Source organism: Pogona vitticeps, chromosome 1 (assembly GCF_051106095.1).
Source record: "Pogona vitticeps strain Pit_001003342236 chromosome 1, PviZW2.1, whole genome shotgun sequence".
In the NCBI taxonomy this organism is placed as follows: Eukaryota; Metazoa; Chordata; class Lepidosauria; order Squamata; family Agamidae; genus Pogona; species Pogona vitticeps.
In genome coordinates, this window is record NC_135783.1 from 31,654,776 (window position 1) to 31,667,486 (window position 12,711).

The 12,711-nt window shown below is 41.0% G+C and overlaps 1 protein-coding gene across 1 annotated transcript in view; it reads right to left on the reverse strand.

Moving 5' to 3' along the window:
• The window catches only part of USH2A (usherin), a 559,229-nt gene that overhangs the window by 168,884 nt on the left and 377,634 nt on the right, over positions 1-12,711 (reverse strand). Inside the window, exons 45-46 of the mRNA XM_078392221.1 lie at positions 11,675-11,787; positions 1,280-1,478 (exon numbers count right to left, since the gene is read on the reverse strand). Coding sequence (XP_078248347.1) covers positions 1,280-1,478; positions 11,675-11,787 — 312 coding nt within the window. The remainder of the gene's footprint in view (positions 1-1,279; positions 1,479-11,674; positions 11,788-12,711) is intronic.

Sequence of the window (12,711 nt, forward strand, 5' to 3'; positions counted from 1 at the left end):
CCAGAGCTTTCCTGCCAAGGGCATGTTTAATGCAAGCTTCCCTCTCTCCCCTTTTCTCATCTTACCCTACCCATCACAACTGGCTTGGAATACAAACCACAGACAGAAGAGAGGGATTGCCACTACCTGTCTGCAATGGAAGCACTTGCAGATTATTCCTTTAGTTCTTTTCCTTCTTTTCCTTTCCTCCCCCCCCCCCCCCGCCTGTATAGATCCTATCTGTATGGGACTCTTCAAAGCTTTGCATTTAAAACACTGTCAGAAAATGGTAGTTACACATCTGCACACAAATACCCTAAACTGCAAAACAGTTTTATCTTGCAGGGGGTGAGAATAATAATCATGTGCTGTCAAGTCAATTCTGACCTATGGCAAACCTTTCCAGGATTTTCCAGGTACAGAATACTCAGAAGTGGTTTACCATTCCCTTCTTCCAGGGGTGGCCTCCTACTGTGCAGCTTGCCTGAGGCTACACAGTCTGGCCCTACTTCACAGGAGGCATAGTGGAGAATCAAACTCCCAACCTGAGCTATCCAGCCAGCTTATGGGAAATTGAGAGAGTGCCACAATATTTTCCTTCCTTCCTTCCTTCCTTCCTTCCTTCCTTCCTTCCTTCCTTCCTCAACATGTGGAGACAGACTAAAATGCCTACTTCTTTGAGAAATGAGGAAAATATCATTTCTGGAAGCTTGTTTTAAAGGTACAGTGGAAGATACAGTATGACAGTGAAGAAAGGCAAACTGTGTTATGTATTGTGACTATTACAACTACTACAACTTTAAAAGCAGGGGCAGAATGTAAGTCCTTATACTTCTGTGCCTCAAGAAATACACTAATTAATGTATGAGTCTGGAGGCGAATGAATGGGCATCCATTCATTGGGAGATGTGATTGTCAAGGCATAATCCAGCACAGTTAAACTGTCTTCTGATAACTGTAAACTCCAGTTGACTAGTCTTTAAAGAGAAACATTCTGAGAGGAAAATATAACATTTATTTATTTAGAAAAATACCACACTTTTTGACAAAATGCATGCCACCTGTGCAGGTGAGAATAAACAATAAAATGAGGTTGTGCAGGAAAAACAAGAAGATGAAAAAAAGAGATCTAAAACAGAGCAGAGAAGCAGACAACAACAACTAAGCCCAAACAGATGCTACTGCTTCAGTAAGGACCCTCCTTAGTAGAAGATCTGGAAAAATGAACAAGTCCAGAAGGGAGTAAGAGTTCCTTCAGATTCCCTACTCCCAAATGGGTTAGTCAAAACCAGTATGTTACCTTAAACTGCGGATTATAGCACAGCCTTCCACAGATGTTTTCATTGATACCACATTCCAAGGACAAACACACCCCTCTACTTTGGTGTTTTGATAGTTGCTGGGATACAATGCATGAATTCTGAGCTTTGCGTAATAATTCATATCCTAAGATAATGCCATTTGGTTGTCCGGGTGACGCCCAGTTAATCTGAAGTGACCTAGAGCAATAAGAAAAATACACACCACATAAATATATAAGATTAACTCATGACATCTGTACTTCCATTCTGCTCCTCCAAAACCTCAAATGCATACAAGTGTCCTTTTATCATTGTTGATACAGAATGGAGCTCTGGATGTGCCAGCCTTTTTTAAAAAAGTCTTTTCTTGGAAAAGATCATTATGGAATACATACAGTATGACTCATCCCTTGGCAGGAGGATAGAGTTGAAAACCCTGATGTGTAATACACTCTGATGTATAACAGAAGAAAAGGTACTTCCTTCAGCCAAAGCAAAGAGCTGAGCTTCACTGATAATAATTTGACTCAGGTTATTTCCAACTTCTTCAAAACAAGAAATTTTAGATTAAAGACAATACGCTAATTATTCAAAATACTGGAGGAGGAGTTAACTTTGGGCAAGTCCTTTCAGCTGGTTAATGAACACAGTTGTCTGTAAGAATAACACAAAATAACTTCATCTCACTCCTCAAACTGATCCTGGAATACAGCCCAATGGGTCTAAGAATGAGAATTATATGTCGGCCAGAGTCTAATTGAAAAATTACAACTGATGTGAGTTGATTGGTATAAAATTTCAAAGCAAAAAGCAAAGCAAAGTGGTTTAAAGTTTAATTAGGCAGACTATTTTATTTATTTATTTATTTATTTATTTATTTATTTATTTATTTATTTATTTATTTATTTAATTTATATGCCACCCACTCTACCCAAAGGTCTCTGGGCGGCTTGCAACAATTAAAATTCAATACAATAAAATACAATAGACTACACATTTTCTTCACATCAGTGAGCTGGGTACTCAATTGACTGAGTCAACCTTGAGTAGCCTACCTGAATCCACTGGGATCGAACACAGGTTGTAAGCAGAGTTTTGACAGCAGTACTGCAGTTTAATCACTGCACCATGAAGCTCTCAGTAGTGAATTGCTGATAGTTCAGGGGAAGGTAAGAAGGATGATTAGGGGTCAGGAAGCCAAGCCCTATGAGGAAAGACTGAAAGAACTGTACATGTTTAGCCTTGAGAAAAGAAAACTGAGGGGAGATATGATAGCACTTTTCAAACACTTGAAAGGCTATCATATGGAGGAGGGGCAGGATCTGTTCTTGATCAACGCAGAGTGCAGGACACACAATAATGGGCTCAAGTTACAGGAAGCCAGATTTCAGTTGAATATTAGGAAAAACTTCCTAACTGTTATAGCAGTATGGCAACATTTCCAATAGCAATGGAACAAATTACCTTGAAAGGTGCTGAGCACTCCAACACTAGAGGCATTCAAGAGAACTCTAGATAACCACTTGGGGGACATCCTTTGATTTGTGTTCTTGCACTGATCAGGGAGTTGGATTCATTGGCCTTATAGGCACCTTCCAACTTCATGAGGCTATAATTCTATGATAGTTAAGACAACATTGTTTACATTTGTACACCAAGTTATGCAGCTGGTGTGCAAATCCAAATTCAGATGCAAATCACTAGTGACAATGTTCTGCTGAGATTTATGCCAATTGACTTACACTGGTGCACACATGCAATAGGTTTCTGGGTATTAAAAATCTACAAGAAAAAACATTCAATATAAATGAGCTAAGAAGTGCACAATTAGAAGTATAAGAAGAAAAAAAAGGAAACCCCACTTCTAAAAATAAACACCTGTACTTAAAAAAAAAAGTCTAAGTCAAATGACATCCAAAAAAAGAGCAGTCCAATCACCTGTATTTCCTAAGAACTGGATTTTCAGAATTAAAGGACTCCCAGTTCCATAATTCAGTGGGAACCCCTCAGGCCAAGTTATGAGACTGGGAGCTGTCAAAATAGCTGGAGATAGAGCAACCCCCTCACCTCCATGCTATTCCCACGCTGCTGCTTCAAACCATTAGAAAACTTCCTTGCTGCACAGTGGAAATCATAAAGATTTCATTGTGAAAGTCATGAGTTCCAACAGAGGCTGCCTTCAAATAGAGCATGTGTTAGAATGTGTTGCCCTATACAACTTTGCAAGTCGCAAGGAATCCTTGTGACTCCCAGTTTGAAGAAGCTGTATAGCAACAGCTATACAACTGAAAGAGGAGAGTGCAAAAAATGGTCTGAAACCCAACATAAAAAAACCCTAAGATCATGGCCACTGGTCCCATCACCTCCTGGCAAAAAGAAAGGGAAGATATGGAGGCAGTGACAGATTTTACCTTCTTGGGTTCCATGATCACTGCAGATAGTGACAGCAGCCACAAAATTAAAAGACACCTGCTTCTTGGGAGGGAAGCAATGAGAAACCTTGACAGCATCTTACACAGCAGCGACATCACCTTGCCGACAAAGGTCCGCATAGTCAAATCTATGGTTTTTCCAGTGGCGATGTATGGAAGTGAGAACTGGACCATAAGGAAGGCTGACCACTGAAGAATTGATGCTTTTGAATTGTGGTGCTGGAGGAGACTCTTGAGAGTCCCCTGGACTGCAAGGAGATCAAACCTATCCATTCTGAAGGAAATCAACCCTGAGTGTTCACTGGAAGGACAGATCCTGAAGTTGAGGCTCCAATACTTTGGCCACCTCAGTAGTCACCTCATGAGAAGAGAAGACTCCCTGGAAAAGACCCTGATGTTGGTAAAGTATGAAGGCAAGAGGAGATGGGGATGACAGAGGATGATATGGACAGTATAATTAAAGCGACCAACATGAATTTGACTCAACTCCAGGAGGCAGTGGAAATACAGGAGGGCCTAGCATGCTCTGGTCCATGGGGTCACGAAGAGTTGGACACGACTTAATGACTAAACAACAAAAAATAGCAACAACATGGAGGTGAGGGGGGTGCTCTACCTTCTGCCAATTTTGCAGGATCCTAGTCCCATAGAATATATAATCAGAATAACTGTGTTGGAATAGGCATATAAGTTCATTGAGTCCGACTCCCTTTTCACTCTTGAAAGATTGTCATATAGAACAGTGGTCCCCAACCTTGGGCCTCCAGATGTTCTTGGACTTCAACTCCCAGAAATCCTGGCCAGCAGAGGTGGTGGTGAAGGCTTCTGGGAGTTGTAGTCCAAGAACATCTGGAGGCCCAAGGTTGGGGACCACTGATATAGAAGACAGGCAGGATCTGTTCTAAATCATTCCTCAGGACACATAATAATGGACTTAAGTAACAGGAAGAGAGATTTTGGTTGAATATCAGGAAAAAAATTCCTAACTGTTGGAGCAGTACAACAATGGAACCAATTACCTCAGGAAGTGGCAAGTGCTCCAATACTGGAGGCATTCAAGAGAAAACTTGACAACCATTTGACTTCAATTTGTATTCCTACATTGAGCAGAGGGTTGGACTCAATGGCCTTATATTCCCTTTCCAACTCCATATTCTATGATAATTTTGGCAAGCCACCCAAGAATTAGCTGCTTTAAGTTCATTTAAGACTTAAGCACATTGCTTCCTTTAAGAAAATGGAATTTAAGAGTGCTTAGCTCTGATGGGATCATTTTAGAAACCATTATAGCCCAGTTACACAGCTGCTGTCAGAACACTTCGTGCCATTGTAAATTAGCATTCATTTAAAGTTAGAGAGTTATGTTGAGGCAGCAGACACAGAGATAAACTTTGACATCTTTAAAGAACAAAAATAGCACAATGATCTATTATTTCACTACCTTGAGGTATAAACAGAGGAACACATAACAATAACAATCTGTAGAGGAAGAATTAATGTCACCTGTGAAGGGATAACTTCACAGGTTACTTGTAGAGGCACCATTATTATTCTGAAGTCTTCATCTGACTTGCTGAATTAATACCATAGCCTGTTGAAGTCTGTTTTATATTCACTGCATACTCAACTCAAGGGGGGAAAATCCTTACATATAAATGATTTACTGACAAATACATAACAAGAGAAGAAAAGAAAGAAAGAAAGAAAGAAAGAAAGAAAGAAAGAAAGAAAGAAAGAAAGAAAGAAAGAAAGAAAGAAAGAAAGAAAGAAAGAAAGAAAGAAAGAAAGAAAGAAAGAAAGAAAGAAAGAAAGAAAGAAAGGGTCCTAAGCCTCATTGTGAAGATTTGATATACATGTAATATTAGAAACAAAGAAATAAATGGAAGTATTTTCTTTTATAATACTGTACTTTGACACAGTACATTATTGGGGGGGGGTTTAAAATGTGATCACATGCTTCTTCCCAAGTATAGTCTATTCCAGTTAGTGATGCTGTTCAGAGATAAGAGACTGCAGTCATGCCTCTAAGTTCCACATACATTTCTGCAAATTGCCTACATATTTGGGGAACTTGAAAAATGCAGTTTGTGGGAGATCACTGGGCTGCTGATCTATCCACCATACTTCCCCATCACGCTCCTAACATTTAAGTGTTTGAGGAAACATCCAAATGGAAGCTGGATCTCCACATGTATATACTAAACAATACACAATTTTAGTGTACAAAATCAAGGGGTGAATATCATATATAGAGCTTTCCCAGTCATGTACACTGTTTATGTGCTACATCAGTCACAAAAGAGGAATAATCAAATGTGATCTATTAGTGTTACTCAATCTTTTGCATATGTTCTTCATTCATGAAAATAATAAAGTTAAGCTTCTCTGCCCATCACTCACCTTTCAGTGCAGAGGACAGCCTAGTTCTGAGGTGTGCACAGAGTGCATTTTGTACAGCATAACGGAAGAGCAACTGAGCATGCCATTTCCTAAGCACAAAGCTAAGTCAAATAAGTAACTTCTGGACCCCTTATATACATTAGACTTCTATTCTAGACCCTTCCAGACTATGTGTGTCTGAAGAAGAGGTTTTTATCAGTGGGAGCTCACAGTAAAATAAATCTCTTATTCTTAAAGGGCCCATCATATTTCTTTTTAATGCCAAAACACAGTAACCTAGAGTAAAGCAGACCCATTTGACAAGAAGGTCAGTCTTTTTTGTGCAGCTGGAAATCTTCCATATGCTCGTATGTTTGATCACATCTGGAGCTACTTTTTGCTCCTTCCTTCACATGAGCTAGAAAGGAGCAGCTATTACTGAAATACATGAGTGACTGAATGGAGTCTCTTCGTTTCCTAACAAGTTCTGGTTAAACTCAAAATGGAATCAAGGTCTTCTGGAACAAACAATAGCCACTCAACCCACTTGCCTCCCTCACAATGGCTAAACAATGAAAAAAGAAAAACTGTCCATCAGAATAGACATCTGACATCCCAAGACACTGAACTAACTGCACAGTTAATAAATGTTGTCCCTGTACTCCAAACTATAGGAAATGCCTATAGTTGAGAGGTGATATATGCATTGTTTCCAAACTGATATGTCTGCATACTTAAATATGTTTTTGTTAATAACAATAACAATAAAAACATATATTATATTATATTATATTATATTATATTATATTATATTATATTATAATATTATATTATTATATTATATTGTTCAAATGCATTTTTAGAAAGAATTTAAGCAGTTTTATACACTAGTTCCTAATCTGTTATCTGTTTAATTTTTAAAAAATCTTGTAATAATATATTGATTATTATTATTATTATTATTATTATTATTATTATTATTATTATTATTATTATTATTATTATTATTATTATTATTATTATTATTTATTTATTTATTTATTTATTTATTTATTTATTTATTTATTTATTTAATTTATATCCTGCCTATCTAGTCGTGGTGGACTACTCTAGGCGGCCAACAACAGAGATAAAATACAATAACATAAAACAGCATAATTACAACAACAATTAAAAATAGGGAAACAATAAAGGAGAGAAGAAAATCAAAAGTAATCTGGAGAGAAGGCCTGCCGAAACATCCAAGTCTTTAATAGGTTCTTAAAGGTGCCCAGCGAGGGAGCTCCGCGAATGCCAGGAGGTAAGTTATTCCAAAGGCGAGGAGCCACCGCCGAGAAGGCCCTATTTCTTGTTTTCTCTTTTCGGGCCTCCCTCGGCGTTAAGCTCCTCAGCCTCACCTCCTGGCTCGCCCGTGTGACCCGGGTAGAACTTGGTGGGAGTAGGCGTTCCGCCAGGTATCGAGGCCCTAAACCGTTTAGGGCTTTATACGTAAGCGTTAACACTTTGAAGTCGATGCGGAACCTGATGGGCAGCCAATGCAATGTGGCCAGAGTGGGCGAAATATGTTGGAATTTTTTCACTCCACTGAGTAATCTGGCCGCCGCATTCTGCACCACCTGTAATTTCCACAGCAACCTCAAAGGAAGCCCCACGTAGAGCGCATTACAGTGGTCTAATCTTGAGATTACGAGCGCGTGTACTAAGATGGTGAGCGCCCCCACATCCAGGTAGGGCCGCAGCTGGGCTATCCGCCTGAGGTGAAAAAAGGCAGTGCGGACCACCGACGCCACCTGTGACTCCATGGAGAGCACCGGGTCCAGATGGATCCCCAAGCTGCGTACACCATCCTTTGCAGGGAGAGTCACCCCCCCAAAAGAGAGGGAGTTTCCCAAATCCCCAACTGTGGGAGGGCCCACCCTCAGTACTTCCGTCTTGTCCGGGTTCAGCCTAAGCCCGTTCTCCTGCATCCATTCCAGTATAGTCCCCAGGCAGCGCTGAAGGCACAGGATGGCTTCTCCTGCAGTTGGCAAAAAGGAGATGTAGAGCTGCGTGTCGTCCGCATACTGGTGACACGAAGCACCACACCCCCTGATGACCCCACCCAGCGGCCTCATATAGATGTTAAAAGCATTGGGGAGATAATCGACCCCTGTGGAACCCCACAATTGAGGCTCCACGGGGCCGAGACTCTCTCCCCAAGCTGAACTCTCTGGGGGCGGTCCTCCAAGAAGGAACGGAGCCAGGACAATGCCAGGCCACCTATTCCCAACTCGGAGAGCCTCCCCAGGAGGATACCGTGGTCAATGGTATCAAAGGCCGCTGAGATGTCGAGGAGGACCAACAGGGACACTTTGCTCCTATCGGCCTCCCTCAATAGGTCATCACACAGGGCGACCAAAGCCGTTTCTGTGCCGTGGCGCGGCCTGAAGCCCGACTGGAATGGATCCAGGGCATCTGTTTCATCCAGGAGCGCTTGAAGCTGGTCGGCCACCACCCTCTCGACTACCTTGCTAAGGAAAGAAACATTGGCGACGGGCCTGTAGTTGCCAATTTCGTCCGCCGCCAAACTAGGTTTCTTCCTAATGGGCCTAATGAGTGTGTCCTTCAGGGCAGATGGAAATCTGCCCTCAAGGAGAGACCCATTTATTATAGCCGTGGCCCACTCTGTTGTTAGCGGCCTGGCTGCTTTGATTAGCCAGGCCGGGCAAGGGTCCAAAGAGGAGGTGGTGGCACGACAGCGATCAAGCGCCCTGGAGACAGTGTCAGGCGTAACAGGCTGAAAGGTGTCCAGGATCACCGGGCAAGACGGAGCGCTGGACATCTCAGCTCGACTCACTGTGCTCAAAAAAGGAGAAAGGTCCCGGCGGATGGCCTCCACTTTTGATTTTAAAAATGCTGCAAATTGGTCCGGCGAAAAACTAGGGGGAGGCCCATCGCCCGGACCAATTCCGGAGAGGTCGCGTACTATACGGAATAACTCCGCCTGCTGGTTGGACGCCTCGCTTATCCGGTTAGCGAGGTGTGATCTACTAGCAGCCTTTACCTTAGCAAGATAAAGGTTAGTAGCGACCCTGACAGCTATCCTATTGAAATCCGTCGGGACCTTTCTCCATTTGCGCTCTAGCCGTCCCCTGACCCGCTTCCTCGCCCGGAGGTCCTGATTAAACCAGGGTGCTGGTCGGTCTCTGCAGCGGAGAGGGCGTTTAGGTGCGATCATGTCAACAGCCCTAGTCGCGGCAGCAAACCAGCCATCCACCAGAGCCTCGACAGGAGCGCCAGCCAGGTCAGCCGTAACACCTCTCATGGCATCCTGGAATCCAACCGGATCCAGTAGCCTTCGAGGGCGGACCATAACAATAGATCCCTGCGCCCTGCAGGGGGGGGAGAGCCATTTTAATGGTACACTTTATTAGGTGGTGATCCGACCATGACAAGGGTACCGACTCAAGGTCAGTCACCATCGGACCACTCTCGCTCCCATTAGTGGAAAAAACCAAGTCAAGTGTGTGGCCACCCACGTGGGTGGGGCCATTAACATGTTGGGACATGTTCAAGAAGGCCCAATATTGTTTGTTTCAATATGTTAAGCCACCTTAGGTCCCCTCAAGGAGAAAGGTGTGCTATAAATATTTTAAATAGATACACATATCAATCAACTTTCAAACGTTGCCTGTCATTCATATCCTAATGACCAATCACCAAAACCAAACTAAGTTAATTTTCCAGTTGCAGACACATGTTGACAAAAATGCACACAATATGTTGGAACACAAGTAGAACAGTGTTAATACACAAGACTGCATTATGACACAAAATTTAAACCAACTCTGTAATAATTATGTTATGTTAAGCTGTACTATATTATATGAAAGTCACATACACACACATCTGCGTCTGCACATGTGCACAGTCTCACACACAGAGAGAAAACAAACAGACAAACTCAGCTTCATAAGTGGAAGAGCTACAACAGTTTTACTTGTTTTGAAAAAAGTTGTCAGGTGTGTGTTGTATTGTCATTCTCCCATGTGGTCATCTTCATGAAATCATACCTTGTCCCTATTGGCAGATCTGTATTAAAATGTCTTCTTGTTTAGACAATCTGTTAGTTTCCCCTTGAACCTGCTCCTTGATGGAGGATAAATAACAAAAATTCATATGCAGGCCAGCACCTGGTGAAGCTGTCAGCTGTAGTGTTTGTCATATTTCAATCAAAGCTGAAGTCAGCCAGCCATTTTTATACTGCACAGTCCCTACATACTCGAGGACCAGAATTAATGAATTAGCTATTGATTAAATTCCACTCTAGCAAATCCACCGTGGCAAATAAATGAACTACCCGGGGCACATGTAGGCCACAGCCAGACATGTCCGGGCAATCGATCAGTAGTTAGTATTCTTTTGGGATATAAGAACAGCTGATAATAATATGACATGTAAGGGAAGGCAGTGGAGAAAGTCTGTTTCTAGCTGGGCAGATTACAAAATCAGAAAACTATTTCTGATCTCTTTGCATTTGTGTGTCATGACATTTTTAAACTGTGTATAATAACAGAGACATTCAGAACTGCTTACTATACTACAAACAAAGACGTACATCAATGAAAGCCAGAGGGAAATATGGGTTCTAGAATTGAGTTCTTATCTTCAAACAAGTTTTGACTAGGTCTGTTAGTGTTATAGAAAAAATAGCAAGCTTAATTTCACCTTGGCAGTTAGAGTTTGTGAACACAAATAACAGATTTCAGAGAAAATGTACAAAGAGGCTTCTTTGAAATACCACAGGAATAAATCCATTCTCTTGGCCTATTTCTGAAAAGTCAGTTGTCAGATTTTTAGTTATTTAAAACAGATAATTCTCACAATGGCAAGAAACAAGCTAAATGTCTGGCAGAAGCATATTGGACTCCAATCAACAATAACATACATATAGGAGATTAAACATTTTATTGCTGCTGTAATTTTGGTAAAATCTTCAAGCATGAGGAGGAGCTGCTGTAGACCAAGGTTAAGATCATCCATACTATGGCATTCATCATGATTATGTATGAATGTAAAAACTGGACAATGGAGAAAGGTGACAGAGGGAAAAATGATTTAATGGCCAATTTTGCTTAGCACAGAAACTGCACTAGAGTAGGCCCATGGAATCAATGAGAATTTAGTGAGTAAATTTCTCTGCAAGTTCCATTTATTCAAAGGGGCCTTAATTTAGTATACCAAAGCATGTTACTTAAGAGTAGGCCCATTTGAATCATTGGCATTTCCAGAAGAACTGACTCACCAGATCAGTGCATCTTCTCTACTATACTATGAAACAGGATTTTGGTCACTAGAAATATGGTGCTGGAAAGGAGCTTTATACATAGGTACTTTCGACCAGCAGAAAGACAAATAAGTGGTGATGGGTCAAATCAATAGAGTTAAAATGATTAAATTGGAGCTATTGTACTCTAGACATATTATTAGAAAACCAGACTCACAGGAAAAGATAATAATGCTGGGAAAAGTTGAAGGCAACATAGAAATGCCATAATAACCGGTAATACGAGGTGCCAGCCATGTGCTCTTAAATTCTAATACCTTGAGCTAAGGACTTGGATCCGTGGTGATGATAACTCTTTGGGCTCATCTTCCACAGTTGTAATTTGGGTTCCATTACTTCTCACACAGGCATATACAGTGCAGACTTCAACCTAGCAAGAAGAGAAAATGCAAGTTTTGGACAGTACAAAAACAGATACTTTCAAGCATTTGAAAACATATGTTTAACAATCTAAATTAACACATAAGTCCAGGTTTGTAGACCACAGATCAGATTATCTTTACTAGAGATGGGTATGAATTGGAAAAATTGTGATCTATTTGGAATTGTGATTTGTCAAGGTCAACGAATCACAAATAACAAATTTACAAAAGAAAATTCTGATGAATCAACAAAAAATTCCCTCAGGAAACTAAAGACACCAAAATCATAAAGAAACTTTCTTTGACTCTCCTCTTCAACCCCTCCAGGTTTGGTGAAGACATCCAAATTGTACACTGAAATCTTCACCAATCTTGGAGGGATTGTAGAGGAGAGTCAGAGGAAGGCTCTCTGCAATTCTGGTGTCTCTAGGTGCCTGGGGGGAATGTTCCTGGTGGGCCCTCTTTGTGGGTGTATAACTTGGATGCCCAAAACTCAAACTTCACTACACTTGGGGGGATTGTAGAGGACAGCTAGGGGAAGCTTCCCTGCAATTTTGATGTCTCTAGGTGCCTGGGGGCTATTTTATAGCCCAATAGATCAACAAATCAGAAATTTGCTAAAAATTCATTGATTCATATTTGTCAGGGGGCATCAATTTGAATGAATATGAATTGATGAATTAACAATTTTGATGAATTTTGCAATTCATTTTTAATTCATGCCCAACTCTAATCTATAGACAACTTCGGCTACACTGAAACAAGAAAAAATGGTACAGAAAGTGCCCCCAAAGGATACTCCTCTTTGAGGGGAAAATGCATTGAATGCATTGAAAAATAAAAATTGAATGCATTAAAAATGCACAGTAAAATGCATTGAAAAGATAATACAACAACAAAAATAAAACTCCAGTTGGTGCAGGAGATTGTTT